This window comes from Magnolia sinica, chromosome 5 (assembly GCF_029962835.1).
Source record: "Magnolia sinica isolate HGM2019 chromosome 5, MsV1, whole genome shotgun sequence".
NCBI classification, from domain to species: Eukaryota; Viridiplantae; Streptophyta; class Magnoliopsida; order Magnoliales; family Magnoliaceae; genus Magnolia; species Magnolia sinica.
Window position 1 is genome coordinate 89,230,522 of NC_080577.1, and position 22,079 is coordinate 89,252,600.

At 40.3% G+C, this 22,079-nt stretch overlaps 1 protein-coding gene across 2 annotated transcripts; it reads left to right on the forward strand.

The window, feature by feature from the left end:
- The first annotated feature begins 593 nt into the window (after nt 1-593).
- On the forward strand, nt 594-20,641 carry LOC131246264 (large ribosomal subunit protein mL54-like). Of its 2 annotated transcripts, XM_058246200.1 has the most exons (3): nt 594-731; nt 10,024-10,462; nt 20,473-20,641. In XM_058246200.1, the coding sequence occupies exon 2, from the start codon at nt 10,051-10,053 to the stop codon at nt 10,450-10,452; it is 402 nt and encodes a 133-aa protein (XP_058102183.1). In that variant the 5' UTR covers nt 594-731; nt 10,024-10,050; the 3' UTR covers nt 10,453-10,462; nt 20,473-20,641. The 2 variants fall into 2 exon arrangements, with proteins under 2 accessions (XP_058102183.1, XP_058102182.1); XM_058246199.1 differs by lacking the exon at nt 20,473-20,641 and having other exon boundaries at nt 10,024-10,595.
- The last annotated feature ends 1,438 nt before the right edge of the window (nt 20,642-22,079 follow it).

A 22,079-nucleotide genomic window follows, 5' to 3' on the forward strand; every position in this document is an offset into this window, starting at 1 on the left:
TCGCTATGGCCCCACAGTTAGGCATCCGAAACCGCCCTGCCAAACAGCGCCGTTCCGCACTTACGCGAAAGGGGACGCGGATTGCGTCCTGCCCCCGGTAATCCGTCCGGGCAGGGATATGTGGGGCCCACCGTGACAGGAATATGTGGGGCCCACCGTGATGTATTTCGTTGCTTTTATCAGATCATATTAAGGTTTTACGTAAAAATGAGGCAGGTTGACAGCTCCAGTGGACCGCACCAAAGGAAGCTGCAGTAATAATGACACCCACCGTTGAAACCTTTCTAACAGCCATTGTAATGTTTTTTAACTATCCAACTTATTCATAAGGTCACGGAGACGTGGATGAAGTGAAAACACAAATATCAGCTTGATCCGCAGCTTCTCCAGCTCCCACGAAGTTTTTAATGGGGACGTTCAATCCACACTTTGTGGTTCACTGAAGCCTTTGACCTGCCTTAAATTTTTTGGATAATATCTTAAAATGAAACGAGGAAAACCATGAACGGCGTGGATAAAATACTTAGGGTGGGCCCCACAGAACCCTGGTAATCCGTCCGGGCGGGGTAGGACGCAATCCGCGTCCCGCAAAAGAAAAGAACGACGGAGAGGGAGGAAAAAATTAAAAAACAAAAACGAATAAGGGTTAGGGCTTACCTTGCCAGAGTAGAGAGAGAGAGAGAGGGAAGGAGACGCTGAGAGAGGGAGAAGGAGCCGTTTTGTCAAAGCAGGTAGGTGCACTTTCAATGCAGCTGCGTTTCCACCACCCTCTCCCAAATTCGAAATGGATAGCCGTTGCCTGTAACAAAGTAACCTGTGACTTGAAAAACACTTAATTCCTCCTGATAGAAAGTTACAGGTTGAGACTTTGTTACCTGTAACATTTCTCCCCCAAACACAAACTGTAAGAAAGCCACCTGTTACTTTCTTACATTTTACACAAGTTACAGGCATCCAAACGGCCCCTAAGTGATTTACAGGTAAATGATTGTCTGTGTTTGGATAGCCTGTAAATTGTTTCAGTTCTGTAAATGGAAGCCAATCTTTCCATTTATAGCTGTTAGGCTGTAAATGGAGAGCCTGTAAATGAAATCACAGCTTTTTTCCTGCAATTCAAATGAGGCTGAAAGCTGTAATTGATTTACATGCATTTATCAGCATCCAAACACAAACTGTAAATCATTTACCTGTTAGCCCCATTTACAGGCATCCGAATGTCGCTGAAATGTTGGGGGATTGGATTGTTCTACTACATTGTTATGTTGGAGCCTGCTGTTGTGTGTGTATCACATGTGTGCAACCCATCCAATCATCATTTGGGCCACTATGCTTCTGTGGAGGTGTTTGCGTGATTTTGCATTGTTTTCTCCACCGTGGCCCATGTGCGTGGGGCCCACCGTGATGTATGGCATGGAATCTAACTGTGCAGTCCATCATGTAGGCCACCACTCTACAGTAGTGGCTTTTTAGTGGCTATCCTGTGTAGCGTCCACGTGATGATGGTGGTGGTTTTATAGTGGTGACCATCCATTGTTTTTATGGTCTTGTTTTCTATCAAGTGCTTGGCTTAGAAAGTCGTTGTTGTGATACTGATTTGATTTGGTTTAAATATAAGTGGATTGGCTTGCTTTTAGTTGAAAAATGAAGCTTCTTTTTTTTTTTTCTTTTTTTTTTTTTTTGTTTTTTAAAATATTTATTCTTAGTGTGTGTGTGTGTGTGTGTGTGTGTGTGTGTATTTAAAAATAGGATTATCGTGTAGCTTACGCTGCACACTATAGAGGGTTGAACACTACACAATACACTACGGCTATTTAAAACACTGATTATGAGTGGGTGAACTTCTATTAATAAGGAAATCAGAACAGAGCAACCAAAAGACATGAGCTACAAACAACAATAAACCCCAGCCCTGCTAAAGTCACAGAAGTCACCTTTTGGACTCAGCTAGATATAAAAGCAAACTGCCACACCTCTCATTAGAAGGGGAAACCTAATTAAATCTTTCAAAAAAAAAAAGTCACAGAAGCGCCCCAACACCAAAAAGCCCAAATACAAAACCATAATTGCATAATAACAAGCTAATCCTGACCCGGGCCATCCAAACTGCTGGATACCCACAACAGCTCATTTTGTTTCTCCCCCTCTTTTGCTAACATTTTCTTTATCATTAGTTGAGTGATTAGTGTGAATAAAGGTTGGCTCAAGAGCCTTCCTCAGGTCTTTGGTTCATGAACTGCCTCAACAATACATAATTAATGATAACTAAAATGAATTTAACTCATTTTTTTAAAGTGGCACCCAAACAGGCCTTGAGACGACTCAATTGACTTGATTTAACTGCCAGTTGTCTGGTTCACATCCACTAGAGCACTTACTGTGTGAAACTCATTTTCCTACTTTCTCAGTAAGCAATTAGATTTGTTTAGGATGTTACTAAGAGTCATTTGATTAGCTTATTTGTTCCAAAATTTCTAATTCATTTCTAGAAAAAAATCACATCAAGATAGTTGAGAGTTTTAAGGACAGTTTAGGAGAGTAAACAAAGAGATAAATGCTGGTGATTCTAGCCAATAATTCAATTAGGTTTCCCCTTCTAATGAGATGGGAGGTGCGGCAGTTTGCTTTTATATCTAGCTGAGTCCAAAAGGTGACTTCATACAAAGATTTCTCTGTTTGCCATGTTCTGAGAGAGACCAATAAGATTGCTGATTCTCTTGGTAGAGATGGAGTAATGAGAGGGTTGTTTGTTATAGATCTTGCATGCCTAAAGAAAAATGGTTCTCCTCCTTTTTGTAAACAGGTGTGCTGTTTCTGAGGTTATGGTCAACTCGAGTGTTTTGGGTGGTGAGTAATTCGAAGCTTTCCACCATTTAAAAACTAAGCAAGATGATAAAACACAGGTGCATAATCAGGAAACTAGGGGTGGCAATGGGCTGGGCTCAGGTCACATCAGGGTTGGCATGAGCCCGACCCCTCAGAACCAAACACCAAGATTAGATGGCAAGGCCCAATGCATGAGCAAATATCTAGGTCTAGGCCTGGCCCACCCTGACCATTTGTAAAAAGGAAAAAAAAAATTATATACAATGTGAGCACCCATTTCAGTGTATGTCACATATGCCTAGGATACTTCTGACTTTTATGTTTGTCCAACACCCATTTTGAAATGGTGTGATTCATCCTCCTGACATTTGGCACGGACATACAACTACCCTGACTGTCCAAATTGTGGATCCCATTGTGGATGGAACAACTCTTTAAAATCTCACTGATAGATCAGACCTAACCATTTACAGAAGTGTATGGTTGAAGAGCCACAGCCACATTTTAAATGGTGTAAAACTAACACATGACTCTTAGCCTTTATAAGACATGAAGGCATGTGAAGCCCTAAAGTGCAACTGCACCATCACTATTCACTAGCTGCCCAAAACTTGATCTTTTTTATTCTCCCAATCTAAAAAACCCATTCAAGGTGAAATTTCAGCAATTCAATTGAGCCTTGAAGATAGAATTTCCACTTTTCACTTGTGTAAGATTGTTGAGCTCAAAGCTTTCTTTTTATCTTTTTTGGTTTGGTTGAATCTCTTCTAAAGTTCCTCAGAAATGTTGTAAAATAAGTGAATTTGGAGGCTTTTGGGTAGCTGGCCATTGCTATGATGATTGGATAGGCTTGATTTTTAGGGCATCCCATCATCATAGTGGGGCTCACATGATGTGTGGCTAACAAGTTATTCAATAATGGTAATGGTGGCCGTAACAGCAACTGTTGTTACCGTTATGATACGGGCTATAACGGCCGTCATTATTATTATTTTATTATTTTATTTTTAACCTGTATCAGCCTTGTAAAGGTCCATTATGGGGCTGTTACAGGCCATTTGTTTTTCTGTAACATCTGTTATAGTCCTGTAACTTGCAACAGTCCCCACTGTTACGACTGTTACGTAACCATTTTTTAATACCTTGCTGGTTAGGATGGCAATCATGGCATGCATATAAGGCTGTTCATGGGACCCTCATAGGTAGTTGCCTAACTTCTACAGTTTGTCATTTAGTTAAGTGGTACTTGTATTTTTTCACTAAAAGTTAAAAAAAACAATTATGATTTTTTCACTCACATGTTTCCGCGACCACCTTCCTTTTCCTCCTGCTACGTGTCGTCCGTAGGTTGAGAGAGATGAGGTAGGTGAGGAGCGATCACATCTCCTTGCTTCGGCTTGGTACGACCATACGGGTGCTCTGAGGTGTAGCACGTTTGGTTTCCTATGCAGTAACCTAGGTTCGTCGCTTGAGCCTAGCTCCATACTTTCTTTTGTTCCAGCACATGGCACTTGTGGTCCGAGCCTCTTGGATGTGTGTTGCCCTGAGAACACTGAGTTAGCTTCTCACCACGACATGTGTAAAGAGTCTACCGAGCCTTTTCTTTCAGCAAATCCAGAGTCGACCCATGGACGGGTGGAACTAATATTTTTGAAGGCTTTGGTGTTATCTCCAGCACGTGTCGCACTTGCGAACCATGTGGGAATTAAAGTCATGGCCGCACATCCTTTCAGTAAAGTCATGTGAGACCCCTTTGCTTTACAGTCCGAGAAGTTGGCCTTTTTGCCATTTTACAATCTATAAGTCTTCAAGGGCATCAACCTCGATCCTCTTTGGATGAAGGTCGGGCCCTTCAGACAGTTCCTGTGAGAATGAGAGAGCTAACGTTGGAGACTTTCAGCCAGAGTAGTTTCTCCTTTGATGCTTTAGGATTGAATGCGCACTTATCTTAGGAAGAGCTTGAAGAGGAGGACAAGCATGTAGAGATAGGCGAGGGGGATGATCCATCTGTTTTCCTTGAGGATACGATGATTGTCACACCTTTGTGTGCTACCAAATTTTCTGTTGTTGATTCGGTGCACTCGCTTCCATTATGGTCAAAGTCTGAATTAATTCTTTTTCCTAAAAACAAAGTTGTTGTGGAGGAGCAATACAAATGGACCAAAGATGTCCTTGAGAGAGTTGGGGGTTTGTTGGGTATGGAGCATGGGATGAAAACGTCATCGTTTTTTTTTTTTTTTTTTTTTTTTTTTTTTTGTCAGATCCAAAGCTGCACTGAATAATCTAAGTATGCAACCAATGAAGCCAAAAAAATCTCCAAAGGGCTAGAGGGAGCCGTTGAGTCTAGAGTGCTCTATCAACTATGATTTGGCAGTTAATGGGTCTGAAGGTAGGAGGGGAAGAGGGTTGTGCTATAAGGTTAAACAATCCCAAGTGAGAAAGCTGTGTAAGAAGGTCAAGGCGGACATGCTTTTCATTTAGGAAACTAAGTTGTAGAATTTTAATACAGGTATGTTTGATTCTTTGTGGCGGATTAAGAATAAGGGTTGGGTTGCTGTGGATGTTGTTGGATTTGCTTTGGGGGGGGGGGATGAGGTTGGCTTGGAATGAAGATGTCTGGAAGAAGTCTAATTGTCTACTGGGTTCCTTTTCTATCTCGGTCCTTCTCTCAGAGGTTGTGTCTGGGTTTCAATGCATTTTTACTGCGGTTTATGGTCCATGTTCTAGCAGTTTGAGGAAGGAGCTTTGGATTGAACCGGATAGTGTCAGACAGAAATGGAATTCTTTATGGTGTTTAGGTGGAGACCTTAACATCATACGATTCGTGCATGAGAATTCTTCGGGGGTTCGTATCACCAACAGTATGAAAAGGTTTTTAGAGTGGGTGGACAAGCATGATCTGGTGGATCTTCCGTTGCTGGGTGCTAAATTTACATGGTCAAATGGTCAATGCAATGCTATTTTGTCGAGATTGGACAAGTTCTTGGTATCCTCAGATTTCATCAATCATTATCATTTGCCGTGTCAATGCAGCTTGTCCGGGACCATTTCTGATCATCACCCGATTGTTTTGGATGTTCCACCTGACAATTGGGGCCTCGAACCTTTTAGGTTTGAATTGGCTTGGCTTGAGATTGACGGTTTTAAGGACCTTGTCGCGAAATGGTGGAGATCGTCGACGATTGAACGATATGCGGGGTTTTGTTTACACAGGAAGCTAAGTTTATTAAGGAAAAGTTACGAATTTGGAAAAAGGAGGTTCTTAGGGCTCATGAGGCTGAATTTTATGAGATGGTTACAGAAATTCAGGAGTTAGATTTTCGGGAGGAATTGGGTAACCTTTTGGAAGAAGGGTGGGAGAAGAGGGCTGCTTTGCAAGCTAAGTTTGTAATCTGAGCTAAGGGAGAGGAAATAAAATGGAGACAACGATCCAGAGCTGCTTGGTTGAAAGCAGGAGATAAAACTACTCACTTCTTTCGTAATATCGCTAGTGCCTGAGCTAGATGCAACTGTATTTCCTCTATTGTTGTTTATGGGGGGAAGAGTTATAGACAAAAACAAGGTGTGTGATGCTATAGTCTCATTCTACAAAAGCCTTCCCTCTAGTGATAGTTGGAATAGGCCCTCTTCTTAATTTTCTTCCATTCAAAATGCTTTTTGAAGAGGATGCCGCCTCTCTTGAGGCTGATTGTTCTGCGGAGGAAGTGAAGACGGCTATTGTTTTGCTTGGATTTGATAAAGCCCTGGGCCCGGATGGCTTTCCGATTGCGTTCTTTAAAATCTTTTGGCATGTGATAAAAAAAAAAGAAGAAGAAGTCATGGATTTCATCGCTGAATTCTTCTAGCGTGGCATGTTGTTAGTTGAAGTGGGGGCTTCTTTCATAGCTCTCATTCCAAACTTGAAAGAGCAAAATAGTTGTCTAATTTTTGGTCGATAAGCTTGTTAGGTGGCCCTCACAAAATTCTAGTGAAGACCCTTGCCGTTCAATTCCAAGGTTGCTTTCTAAAATCATTTCAGCGAATCAGGGGGCTTTTGTGAGGGGCAGGCAGATGCTGGATTCGGCGCTCATAGCTCACGAATGTATTAACTCTTGGTTCAAGTAGAAGAAGAGTCGTTTGGTGTGCAAGCTTGATCTTCATAAGGTGTACAATCATATAAAACGAAACTTCTTAGATTATATGTTAGGAAGATTGGGTTGTGGCTAGAAATGGAGAAGTTGGATGCAGTCTTGTGTTAGCTCCGCCTCCTTTTCAGTTTTGGTGAATGGGTCGCTAAAAGGTTTCTTTAAGGTGTCTAGAGGTCTTAGACAGGGAGATCCTCTTTCCCCGTTTCTTTTTGTGGTGGTTGGTGAGGTGTTAAGTAGAATGCTGGTTAGAGGGGAAGAGCAACGTATAGTCGGTGGTTTTTGGGTTGCGGATGTGGGCCTACCATTAGTCATCTCTAGCATGTGGACGATATGATTCAGTTTTGTGATGATGAGGAGAATGCGATGGATAATTTGAGTTTAGTTTGCTTCGAAGCGGTTTTTGGATTGAAGGTTAATGTGGCTAAAAGTGAAATGTTGGGTATCCATGTTTTTTAGGATCAAATGATGCGTTGTGCAAACATGTTGGGGTGTAAGATCGATTCTTTTCCATCCTCATATCTTGGTTTGCCCCTTTGTGTTGGTAAGCTTGCTATCCATCTTTGGGATAAGGTCATAGAAAGAATTGAAAGAAAGCTAGCAGGTTAGCAATGCAGACACATCTTTGGGAGGGAGATTGACTCTCACTAATTCGGTGCTTTCAAACCTGCCTGTGTATTTCTTGTCTATGTTTGAATGCCTGTCCTTGGTGCTTGCTCGGTTGGAAAGATTGAGGGATTTCTTGTGGAAAGGGGCACATGATAGCCGAAAGTTCCACCTTCTTAGCTGGAAGGAGGTTTGTAAACTGAAATCTGAAGGAGGGGCGGGGATTAAGGATGATGAATAGCCCTCTTCTTGGGAAATTGCATTGTTGTTTTGCTTTGGAGGCGGGAAGTCTATGGAGAGAGGTTATTGCTAGTAAGTATGGTGTCCAAGATGGTGGTTGGTACACTAAGAGATCATCCTTGTACCTTGCATAGAGCATTTGGAAGGCAATCTTGTCGACGGAACACTTAGTGCGAGAGGGTATCACCTTTGTTTTGGGCAAAGGGGATTGCATTTGCTTTTGGGTGGATGTGTGGTGCGGAGATAGGGCGCTTCAAGACCTCTTTCTGAGTCTTGGAAATTTAGCCCCAGATCATCTCATCCATGTTTCCCAATGCTACGATATATCTGGGGGTGCGTGGTGCCCTACTTGTTGTAGAAATTTGTCTGATGATGAAATTGGGGAGCTTACTGGATTGTTATATCTCCTCAAGAACGTGACGCTTTTGCCCCTTGAGGAGGATTAGTTGTTTTGGAAAAGGCATAATTTTGGGATCTTTATGGTTGTGACTTTTTTCCAATTTATTGTTGGTTCTTCTTTTCATTGAGGTCATTCCTAGCCATATCTTCATTGACACTAAGGGGCCCCTCCTCGTGTTGTGGCTTTTGGGTGGCTTGTCGAACAAAAGAAAATTCCCACAATCGATAATCTGCAGCGGCAATCCCTTGTTCTCCCGAATATCTGCTTGATATGCATGAATGATGCTGTGTCTATCAACCACTTATTTATCCACTACGTCTTTGTTCGGAAACTGTGGGATTTCTTTCTTGTTGAATTTAATATGGCATGGGTTATGCCAGAATCGATTGAGGATCTCCTTTGGGCTTGGCATGGGGGAGGAAGCAGGAAGGCTGAGTCTTGTGGAGGTTCATTGCTATGGTAGTGTTTTGGGTAGTTTGGAAAGAAAGGAATGCACGGTGCTTTCGAAACGGGAGTTCGTCCACTCGTGGGGTGATTGCTTTAATTGTTAATCTTGTTAGGGAATGGGCCCCTTTTGATGTAGCAGCTTTGTCTGACTCTTTTGTTATTAGATCCTTATGGCGTTGTATTCTTTCCTTGTCTTTCGGCAGTCTCTTAATAAATTTTGCTATCTTTCAAAAAAAATGTTTATGGTTTTAATCATTTTTTTGTAATGAATTTATCATTCATGATATTGTTATTATAATTTGTTGTTTTGAATGTGCTTTTACTTGGAAAAGAAAATATATTTTTTCTAGATATCTTTTTTTTCTACATTTATTTGTATTGCATGTTCACCTTTACCAATTCGGTCAATTTTCCTGTTATTATTAATTAAAAATCTGGAAGTAGTGATTCAATGTAGCTAACACTACACATTTCAGAGGGGTGAATGCTACATGACGCACCATTCACTATTTAAAACACTGATTTAAAAATCTAAAGACTGAGGTCCCAAACTTTTGCAAGGTTCCAAAACATTCCAATATCAATGATATACATGGGCTGGTCTCGCTTGACCAACGTAAACCTGAGCCTGATCTGTTTACTTTGATGGGAAACACTTTTTGATCCAAGCCTGACCTGGAACCTGCTAACCTTAGCCAAAGCTTGTGTTTGGAATGGGTCAGGTTGGGTGCCCTGTAGGTTGACCTGACTCATTAGCAGCATGGTTTTTAATATAGTCCATTACGACTTGGTATCATCAGAGACATTGTTTTCAGTCCAAAATGATTCCAGCACCCCACCATTTCGGGACAAACAGGATCCAGTCAGACCAAGGTGGGGTGAATCGTGCTGGTTTTGGTCCCCAGGTGAGTCGTGCTCTGAAACCTCTACTTAAAAACTGATTGGCAGCCCTGCAGCAAACCCAGCAGAAAGGCCACCATCCTGACGCTACTGGCACCGCCAGCACAATCATCAGTAACATCATTATGAGTATCATCATAACCTTCCCGCCCATGCACAAGATGTGTTGATCATCTTCATATCACTGTCTCACCAGGTTTTATGGCAAATTGGCAACATTCCCACTTCCTCTACTAGCCCCCTTTATTACTGACTACCTGATTCTTTAGTGGTCAATTACATTCATCAGTTAATTATTCATTTATTCTATGTTATTTTTTATTCAAATACTTGGCATTCTATATTAGAGTCTGCATAGACAGAAGATGATGCAGCTATGTTATGGGCTTGTTGAAATATTGACTTCATGTCTTTGTAAATGATTGAATGGAATGCATATATGCAAAAATCACTTCCTTTTGTACTTACAAAAAGTGTTTACAGTACTATTGAGGCTGCACATACAAAGAAATGGCAATGAGCTGCAGCAGATTATTGAGACGAATCATCATCACAAAGGAGACCGTTGGGGTAGTGGGCCGCAGATCATTTGCTATGGCAGGCGGTAAAGCAAAGAAGGGTCCAAAAGGAGGCAGTGCTGCTGATGCTCCAAAGGCTTCAACACTCAGCAAAGAAGTCAAGTCCACCACGGTAGTCGGTGCCAATATCCTCAAGGATGGCACGGATCCCAAGATCATGGCAGATTCTGACTACCCAGACTGGTTGTGGCACCTGATCGACAAGCGGCCCCCATTGAGTGAACTGCGGAGGAAGAATGTGGAAACTCTCCCCTATGAAGACCTCAGACGCTTTGTTAAACTGGACAACCGTGCACGAATAAAAGAAAACAACTCTATCAAGGCCAAGAACTGATGATAAAAATGTAAGTTGTTCTGTTTTCTTGTCTTATTTTGATTTCCTCTTGTCATTGTGGACTATTGAACTCCATCTGCAAAGGAAGTGCATATGTTTCCTGATGGTGGTAAATGAATGAAATGGTATTGGAGATGAACTCATTTTTAGGTTTCTACACTACCTTAGCTCTTGATGTTGATTGAATAGCCCACGAATCTTGCAGCATGCATTGAAACGGTTGTTATTTTTATTGTGTACAATGTAGGAAAAAAAATGCATGGGGCTCTGTTCTTTGAATTATTCAATTGCGGTCTGATTCCCTAAGTTGATGGTTTCATGTTTTTAGTTTTAAATTTAGCATTAGTTGAAAGAGACCTGTATTACAGTTATTTGGATGCTGTAATATGTGTTGGTGTCAGACATTACAATTTCTAGAACTTGGTGGATCAGCTTGTCTCATGGAAACTTCTTGATTGGTATGTGACTCGATTGGGACTTGACAAGAGTTGAATCTGCTTGAAAATTCGGCAGACTCGCACGACTTGGAACAACCCGACCGAGTCATTGGCCGAATAAGCTGCTTTTTGTTTAACTCGATCGAGTCGCTGACCCAGCAAGCTGCTTTGTAATAAAAAAATAAAAGTGCTGGTGACAAGAATCAAAGAGGTAACCTCATCTACTCAGGTAAGAACATATTGCCATCACACTACACTGCACAATTTTGTGGTAATCTTTGTATTTTATTTAATTATTTAATTTCCAATAATTTTAAATGTGGTACTTTAAATTTAATGGGTTCTGTTAATTGTCCCACCTTCATGGTACAATAGCAATGTTTCCAAACCTTTTTAATGAGACATTGGACCCCCAATCATCATTCAGGATTATTCATTCAACAGTACCATTGGGAGCAAGCCTTGGTGCAAGAATCACACTGATCAGATGATCCTAACCCTATGAATGAGGCCAATTTGTTACAACCATCTTTTCTTCTTCTTCTTCTTCTTTTTTCTGAGCTATAGATCACAATACAAAGTAGGATCTGTAGGGTAGATGGTTCGAGATGATGATTGGACCTGTTTTGTTTATCCACTCAATCTCAAGTCCATTTTTCAATCTATTGATTGGATGCTTAGGATTATCCAATTGGTGTGATTTTTGCACTGTTGCTTGTACCTAGTTGTATGAAAGAACGAACGGTTCAAATTGACATTTAAGAGGCTTGGGGACATTGCTAATGTCCCATGAATTAGGGAAAGTTAGCAAAACCCAACTTTAAATGGTTTACCATAGGTTTGCTCCCTATAGGTGAGGGTTTGATTCCCCTCCTTGGCTTTACCCGATACACGCGGTTGTGGGCGATTGCGTGTATTTGCAGGGATTAGTCTCACTTCAAAAAAGAGGTGGGGACACCCAGTGTCTACAAAAAAAAAAAAAAAAGGTTTAAATATTTAGCTGGGCTGATTAAAAACTTTTTTTTTTTAATGCATGCACTCTTACACCCACTCACGATGGGATGATTAAAGACTTGGTTGGGTCTTTGAGTTGACTGGATGCAGCAAGACATTGAGCCGAGTTTAAGTTTTTGAATTGTGATGGCTACTGCACCATACCCATGTTGAATTTGAAATGGGAAACTATACCTATACACACTAGGTTGTGGGGGTACCCACTAGGCATTAGGTACCCATTTATGATTTAAATTATTATTTTATTTTATTTTGTTTATTTATTTTCTTTTAGATCTTTGCCATTACTCAGAAGGTCAGGTTCTAACTTCTAATAGACATAAAAAGATAGTATTGTCGGTGTTTCACTTCTATGTTGGGGTGGCTCTGTTGGATGGGTTGGTTGGGATATGCACTGCCCACGCGACAATGGGCCTTGAAAGCAATGCCATAGGCTAAGCTTATCCTTTATTGCTGTAAACCAATCAAGCCTTTACTATTATTACTAATTAGTAAATATTGATTATAAATTAATTGGAATGTTGTCCATGCACATATGCATGTTTGCACCTGCACACATGTAGAATTATTGTACACATGAAAAGATTTTTTTTTTTTTTTTACTAACAAGTAATTAATTATTGTAAATTTATTGGAGTATAAGGCATACAAATATTGTGTGTGCGTGCGTGCGTGCATGTTTCTGTGTGTGTGTTAATCCCGTGAAACCATTTTATAGAACTTCATTAATATCTTCTTTTTATAAGACTTACCATCTTATGTTACTAACATTAGGAAATGGACACAATCATGAATCTCGAGTAACTGGCGAAGCTGCTAAAGCAGCTAAAATTGGTGATGAATTCATTCAACAAAATGGGTCCGATGGAAAATCCATCGATTCCCAGTCTCAAGTGAAGATAAAAAATATTTATCCATCAAAAATCCTCCAATTGAATTAATGTATCATCTACTTGAAAGTGGTAATAGAATGCATAAGATCGGTGGGAGTTCTAATAAAAACCACTGTATTTCCTCTACGAGGGAGAAAGAAAATTGACGAACCCACAAATATCTATGCATAATATTGTTATTAATATTTAGTTTGATATCATCAATCGTGCTAACCTCGGTATGTAAGTTATCCATGAACATTATGTTCACAACTTCCCTCTAGACATAGCTGCTGTTGAAGCTCCATCTAGTGGGCTAACTGATCTTTATATTAGTTAATGAAAATGATATCTCTTATACCATTTTAATATATAGAAATAGATAAACTAAAAATGATATCTTTTATGTCAATAATACCATCTTCTTCGATTGAATGACATCTCTTATATCAATGCCATTAAAGGTTTATTAAATGAATGGAGATTTGATATATGTATGAAATACAATGAAATAGAGCTACTTTGTGGTTCCCTATAAAACGAGGCATCGAATGAAGCTATTATAAAGTTTTGGGGGGGGGGGGGGGGGGGTAACAAAAGCAGCTTTAGGCTCGTATTGGTCATGGGTTGAGAAGGGAAATCACATTGGGTGCCTAGTAACAAAGAAACCTGACTAAAATGATATTGTATTAAGAGCTAAATTGGCTAAAGCTACAAAGCCATAGATATCTTTGCTTTGGAACAAAATAATTAGAATTAAGCGCAGGCAACTAAAATAGGTATTATAGAACTCCGAATTGAAGTGATGATATACTGAATAATCAGAACTACTTTGATATCTCGTTTTTATTTCCCCTAAAAGCTCTTGGTGGGGCTTACCTAGGTTTAGGAATGACCTAAAATTTGGTGGGACCCTCATTCAAGTGAGACATCCAATGGATAGGTTAAGTGCCAGAACCATATCTCAGTGGGCCCAATAAACAATCAAGACGTTTTCAATGGGTGGGCATCCAGTCTTTAACTGTTGCCTATGGTATGGTCCACCTAAGTCATGGATTGGTCTATCTTTTAGGCACATGGCCCACTATGGAAGGGTGCATCTAATTGACGGTGTGGAGCCCACGGGGCTCTTGACCTTATGGGAACCTCGGTGATACGTGTTGGACTTCCACACCATCAATTAGATGCACCATTCCATGGCGGGCCATGGGACTAAATTCAGGCCAATCCATGAATTAGGTGGGCCACACCGTAGCCAACAGTTGAGAGTGGATGCCCACCCATTGAAACCTTCCTAATTGTTTATAGTGCCCACGAAGATGTGGTTCAAACATCTAACCTATCATTGCATGTCCTACTTAGATGAGGGGTCCCACTAAATCTCAGGCCATTCCTAAGCTCAGGTGGGCCCCACCAAAGTGCTTTAGATGTTTTAGGCATGATTTTACATGGTTTCAGATTGTGTAGCCCACCTGAGCTTCGGATAGAGCTGATTTTTCAGACATCTTGTAACCTAGAGGGGACCCACCAAATGCACGGTATGAATGTCTAACACATCACGGTGGGGTCCACAGAGCTTGACCTCATAGAACCTTTTCCCATATATATGTGTGTGGGAGGGAAGGAGGGAGGGAGGGAGATCTTCACTCTTAAGTTTTTGCTGGGCTTGTGTGGGCCTGTGGTGATGTGTGTCTGTGAAATCCACTGACCATCAGACGCATCAGCCCACGTCGAAGGCCCTAAAATCAGCAACATCCATGATATAGGTTGACCACATCATCACTGATTGTTGGAGTGGATTCCATGGGTGGAGGCCCCTCTCTCATCTGTTTCCTTTGATGTAGTCCACTGATCATGGGTCAACCTGATTTTTTACCTTGAACCAACTGACGTTCAGAGTAGACTGTATATACACATCACTGTCAGCCCTATTAAAATCAAGGCCCAAGAAAAAACTCTTTCCCTTGGTGTGGCCCACCTGATCTGCCCACTCCTAGCCCTAAAATACCTTAACACACCTGATAGTTAGTGTTTTTTGGAAACACATCATTGTGCCAAGTCTCTTATTCATCTTTGAAACTCAATTTGTAGGTTTGGAGCCCATGTTTGGTCTATCGAACCCATTGATATGATGGCCCCCATTGTGGATGGACCCTTCTCAAAATATCACCTTCCTATTAAAATAGAAATGCCTGAGCAATCAGTTTTTTTTTTTTTTTTTGGGGGGGGGGGGTGGGGGGGGGGATTGTCCATCCATGATGGGGGTCGTCAAATCAGTGGTTTGGATAGACAACCATGGGCTCCAAATCTACAAGAACTGAGTTTTCTATTGAGAATTTCGTTATGTGAAACAAATAGGTAGAATCAGGTTTAAGTCACGAGTAGGGTTACACCCACATTCAGCTTGAGTTAACACCAAAACCCGTACTCCCTAGAGCTGTACACGAGTTGAGTTAACTTGGTCAGCTTGCTCGACTCGACTCAGAAAAGCTCAACTTGCCTCAGTTTGAAACTCGATTCAGACCCGGTCGAGCTGGTTTTTGGAGTTTGAAAAAATTTCAAGTTGAGTTTGAGCTTGCCCGAGTTTGGCTCGACTCGGCTTGAACCCCAACTCAGATTGAATCGGCTTGGTGACTCCGTTATTTTGATTTTGATGCTACTCGCCGACTGTTTGATAAAACGACTTAATGAAGTGTTGTTTCCTGGACTGCCATCATATCATGGTATTTTTGAAATGAGCATTTGAGAGAAATTGAAAAAACAAATCACCAAAAATGCCCTCATATCTCGATCTTGATGCTGATCACTGAGTGTTTGATGAAATGCCTGCAAAGTGTTGTTGCTATTTTGCATTCAAAGTGTAGGAATTTGAAGATGAATTTTATGTATTTGTGAAAATATCGCACATGCTTGAATGCGGCTTGAGCTAGCCTGAGCCGCTGACGGAGCCGAGATGAGTCGAGCCGAATTTAGGCTGGGGTTGGCTGCTTACCAAGGCAAGCCAAGCTGTGCCAGGCTAGACTCAGATCGACTCGTGTACAGCTCTACTTGCACCCATACCTAGTACGTGTGGGGCCAGGCTCGGGGTCCCACTCGGCACTTGCCAACCCTACAATTGAATTTGTCTATTAGCATTTTGAAATGCTTCTTAGACCCTGTTTGGTTGGGACGCGGATAGCGTGGCCTCGTGGTGTGTTGACGTGGTAAACTTCTGTGGGCCCCACCATAATGTATGTGTTATATCCACACTGTCCATCCATTATGTGAGATTATTTTAATGCATGAGCCCAAAAGTGAGGCAAATCCAAAGCTCAATTGGATCACACCACAGATAGCAGTGGGTACAATGTCACTCACTGTTGAAACCTTTCTAAGGTCCACCATGATGTTTATTTGCCATCCAACCTGTTCATAAGATCACACAGACTTGGATGAAGGGAAAACACAAATATCAGCTTTATCCAGAACTTGTGTAGCCCCCTAGAAGAAGTTTAGTAGGCGTTCAACCCAAGCTGCCTCATTTTTGGGTTCATCTGGCAAAATGGATGGACAGTGTGGATATAACACATACATCATGGTGGGGCCCACAGAAGTTTACCACATCAACACATTACCGAGGTCGATGGCCACACCATGCAATCTGCGTCGGTTTGGTTGTCACTTAAAATTGAGTTCACCTCATCTTAGATAATTATGATTAGAGATAAAAATTTATATAAATTATGGGTTTTGTCAATCTATAATTATTATGGTAACCAATAATTTCTAATCCATAATTATTGTTAATTGAAATGAGAAGAAGTCATTTTTAGTGGCAGCCAAACAGGCCCTTAGATTCCTTACCAACCATTTTTGAATGGTGGGAGATGTGGGCAGCTAACTTTCATTACGTGGGTGTGCACCGAAGCCCTTGTTTTATATTAAATTAATAGATTTTGGGTTCACTGTATGTTTTGAGATTCTGGCTTGTGCATTCGTATGTTTCTATTAGTGGGCCACTCAACATCTTTTTGACTTCTCTGGGTCTCAATTCTCGCTTTGGTGATGTGTCAATGGCTACTTCTTGTCTCCTCATCTTGTATGAGCCATGTGACAATAATGGTTGAGTCTCAATTCTCTCGCATTTGTGTCATGTTCCATTCTTAAACCCATTAGGTCATGGTGGGTTGGGTCGGGTTAGGTTATGTTGGGTTGGGTTGGGTCAATTGTGCTTGACCCATTTACAATTAAATGGCCAGGTCAAGTCGAGTCGAGTCGAAGGTAAGGGTGTTGGAATTATCAGAATGCAGCAAAATATAAAAGTTTAAAAAATCTGATTTTAATCCTTTTCAACCCTATGAATTTTCATTTAGATGCTTTTAAGTTTGTGATGAATAAAAATAAATAAATAATCCAAAATCCATTTAAATATTTTTACTTGATCAAAGCCTTCCCAATGAACTATTGAATTTGCCAGGGCCGATCTTCCAGCTCATGATGTCTCTCCTTGAATCATCTCCGATGAAGAGAAATTGAGAGCACATGTCAGCCCTTGAATAGGACCAAGAGAGATGCACGCCATCCACTTGGAGGTGTACATGAACCGAGCTAGCTCGGTTAGCTCGCTCGACTCGACTCGAAAAAGCTCTATTCGACTCAGTTCGAAGCTGAGTTCGAGCCGAGTCAAGCTGATTTTTTGAGCTCGAAAATGAGTTCAAGCTGGCCCCAACTCGACTCGACTCGGATCGAACCTAGCTCAAATCGAACTCGGATCGAACCTAGCTCAAATCGAACTCAGATCGAACCAATTCAGTGACTCGGTTACTTTGATATTGATGTTGCTCACCAAGTGTTTGATGAAATGACTCAAAGAAGTGTGGCTGGTGGCAAGGAAGGTATGTATATGAAACTAACACCCTTTTTTTCTTGATTTTTATGTTGCTTAGAAGGTGTTTGATAAAATACCTGTAAAACCATTGCTGCTGTCTCAAATACAGTGAGATTTTGAACGTGCAGTCCAAGTTTTTGTGAAAATGCTGCAATGGTGAACTTGGCTCAAACTAGCCTGAGCTGCTGACCGAACCGAGCCAAGCTGGCCAGTCAGGCTCGAGGACCGACGGAGCCGAGTTCGAGCTGAGGTCAGCTAGTGGCCGTGCCGAGTCGAGCTGAGGCCAGCTCGACTTGATTCTACTTGATGTACACCCCTACATCCACTGGGTAAACCCCACACATGTCACACCCCTACATCCACTAGGTAAACCCCGCACATGTCACATCTCTCTCTCTCTCTCTCTCTCTCTCTCTCTCTCTCTCACTTTTCATTGTCCTTGTTTGACACACTTTTCATTAGGGAACGTCTAAGGCTCTCTCTATACTATTATAGCTCTCCCGCTTGATATATATTAATATATGTACACACACACACACACACACACCAGGAGTTTGAGTTTAGAGAGAATTAATTATAGTATTCTACCACCTTATGATCGTTCATATGCCCTATTACATTGGAAATCAGTGATTCCGCCTTATCCCATCTATATTTGATTCAATTGTTGCATCGCTCTGGTCATTTACCAAAGACCTAATGCCTATGTAGATCTTCAAATCTAAATCATCAGATTATCATCAGCGCGGTCAAAGCCATTTTAACGGTTAAAACAAAGTTTATTAGATGAAAATACTTGTCGAATATTTTCAAACTTTTTTTTTGTTTTTTTAATTACTTGGTTTAGTGGAAAATTATTTGATGAATATCTAATTCCCAAAATCTAAGCATAAGTGAGTCTTTAGGAATCAGCAAATCCTTTATTGGCCCATGTGAGTTTCAATAGACTTTTATGGATTAGTTTAACTATACCTACTATTATTAGCCATATGATGATGTTGTAAAGCAAGCCAAAGCAGATGTAATTGAGACCTTAAATCCTCATATCTTTAGGTCTAAAGAATAGTCAATTTCAGTGCATCCTCAAATTAATCTTTAGGTCTAAGGATTAGTCTAGAGACTTAACCACGATCCACCGGTGCAAGCATCCTTTATTCATGACACGCTCATGCTTCTATGTGGGGTAGGGCAAATGCATATCGATTTGTCATGTGTTTGATGGTGGATGCCTTCTCTTCTGACTCACCATTAATCCCCTGATATGATGGTCATGGTATGATAGGATATTGAAATCCATGAACCACAACTCTCCCTTGGTCAGTCATCATTATTCTCATCTCAAATTATTAAGGATGACCAGAGGAATTCTTCTCCTTTAACCCATATTCATATACATTTATGATACTTGTACATTTTCATTTCTTGCCTAAACCTTCGACCTATAGTCGTTATGCTCTACAGCTAAGATCATGAATATCACATCCCCAACAATGTATGAGGTTCACGTTGGTTTTCTAGCGCACAACTCCAACATATGAGTCATGAGTCAGGTTTAGGAAAGAAATCTTGGCATGTTTAGTAAACAAGCTGGAGCCAACCCATTGCCACTCTGAGACATCATCAATACGATACACTGAGTTTTAGTGTATAGTTTAATCAATGGTCTTGGTAGTGGTACAATCAGTGGAGGAGTGCTAGTTAGGATATACACGCATGCTTATGTTTCCTATCCCATGTGAAGAAAGAGACAAACAAGGACAATGAAATGTGAGAGAGAAGAAAAAAGGGAAGAAGAAAAAAGAAAGCAAAGGAAAGTGGAAAAAGCTGGGAAAGAGAGATATGGACGTTTAATGCATTATAGCAGTTGGTACGCCCCATCAACCATATAATCTTTGAGTGCATCCATCCATATCTCTACCAAACTGACACGCACATGCCTTCCCTTTTCTATCTCTTAGAATGGGTCCTGATCTAGGCCACCTAAAAATCCATAATACTAATCTATTGATGAATTAGTGTCCTGATGATCCATGCAGCTGAAGTGACAATGGGCCCGGCGGGCCGGCCCTATACAGCGAGACAGGTGTCTAGGTCAGGCCAGGACTAGGCCAATGATCAATGGCCCAGTCCAATCATCGAGTGGCTCACCATTATACAAAAGTAATAGTTGGATTTGGTCAGATACATTGGATTTGTTCATGTTTCAACGATCTAAACCGTCTATATGATGGGATTTATTAGAGATGGATGTCACCCATTTAAAAAAAAATAAATTCTTAGATTAGACTATTTCAAGCCTTTGAACATTGAGCTCTAGGGCAGGCCGGCCTGGCTAGGACCAGGGCTTAGGGAACTAGGGCTAACCCACCTGGCCATTGCCTAGCCCATTGCCACTCCTTAGTACAAGTACAGCCCATGGTTCAAAGGTGATCAAGACAGATGATCAAATGGAGCACTGAGGATGTGAGGTGTGATTTCTAAACCTCACTTGAATGCGGCTTGCAAAAATGGTCAAATATTCAATGGCTAGAATCTTTCACTTGAAAAGATTTTTGGGGCATCCTATTTTCCATGCAATTGATTGGATGCTTAGGATTATCCAATTGGTGTGATTTTTGCACAGTTGCTTGTACCTAGTTGTATAAAAGAATGAATGGTTGAAATTGGCATTCAAGAAGCTTGGGGATGTTGCTAATGTCCCGTGAATTAGGGAAAGTTAGCAAAACCCAAATTTAAGTGGTTAAAATATTTAGCTGGGCTGATATGATGCTTAGGATTATACAATTAATTTTTAAATTTTTTTTATTTTTTTAAAAATTTTTTAATGCAGGCACCCTCACTCCCACTCACAATGGGATGGTTAAAGACTTGGTGTCAAGTCTTTGAGTTGACTGGATGCAGCAAGACATTGAGCTGTGTTTAAGTTTTTGAATTAGGATAGCTACTGCGCCATACCCATATTGAATTTGAAATGGGAAACTATACCTATACACACTAGGTTGTGGGGGTACCCACTCGGCATTAGGTACCATTTATGATTTAAATTATTATTTTATTTTAGTTATTTATTTTTTTAGATCTTTGCCATTACTCAGAAGGTCAGGTTCTAATAGAGATAAAAGATAGTAATTATTATTTTATTTTTTTTAGATCTTTGCCATTACTCAGAAGGTCAGGTTCTAATAGAGATAAAAAGATAGTAATTATTATTTTATTTTTTTAGATCTTTGCCATTACTCAGAAGGTCAGGTTCTAATAGAGATAAAAAGATAGTATTGTTGGTGTTTCACTTCTATGTTGGGGTGGCTCTGTTGGATGGGTTGGTTTGCATATGCACTGCCCACATGACAATGAGCCTTGAAAGCAATGCCATAGGCTAAGCTTATCCTCTAATGCTGTAAACCAATCAAGCCTTAACTATTATCACTAATTAGTAATTATTGATTATAAATTAATTGGAATGTTGTCCATGCACATATGCATGTGTGCACACATGTAGAATTATTGTAAAGGAATCAACCTTTACAAAAATCTTTTCATATGCACAAAACTATATATATATATATATATATATATATATATATAGGTTTGTGCATATGAAAAGATTTTTATTTTTATTTACTAACGAATAATTATTTATTGTAAATTAATTGGAGTATAAGGCATACACATACATATATGTGTGTTTCTGTGTGTATTAATCCCATGAAACCATTTCAAAATATTTTCTTTTTATAAAGCAAATCAACTTACCATCCTACGTTGCAAACATTAGGAAATGGACACGATCATGAATCTCGAGTAACTGGCGAAGCTGCTAAAGCAGCTAAAAGTGATTATGAATCCATTCATCAAAATGGGTTCCATGGAAAGTCCATCGATTCCCAGTCTCAAGTGAATATAAAAAAATATATTTATCTATCTATAATCCTCCAATTGAATTAATGTATCATCTACTTGAAAATGGTAATAGAATGCATAAGATCAGTAGTAGTTCTAATAAAAACCACTGTATTTCCTATACGAGGGGGAGAGAGAATTGACAAACCCACATATCTATGCATAAGATTGTTATTAATATTTAGTTTGATATAATGAATCGTGCTAACCTCGGTATGTAAGTTATGCATGAACTCTAGACGTAGCTGCTGTTGAAGCTCCATCTAGTGGGCTAACTAACTGATCTTTATATTAGTTAATGAAAATGATTTCTCTTATGTCATTGATGCCATCTTCTTCAATTGAATGACATCTCTTATGTCAATTAAGAAGATTCATAGACTTGAGACCATGATTTTAAGTTGAATGAATGATTTGTTATTGAAGCAGATAGCAACAATCATTTCATTGGATGTTCCTGTTTGTTTATAGGGACACTGGGATGTGGTGCAGACATCCAACTCGTCCATTGTGTGGGTCCCACTTGGATGATGGGTC

Bases quoted from the DNA above. Each gene is read 5' to 3' on its own strand.
- LOC131246264 (XM_058246200.1), top strand. From the start codon at position 10,051: ATGGCAATGAGCTGCAGCAGATTATTGAGACGAATCATCATCACAAAG.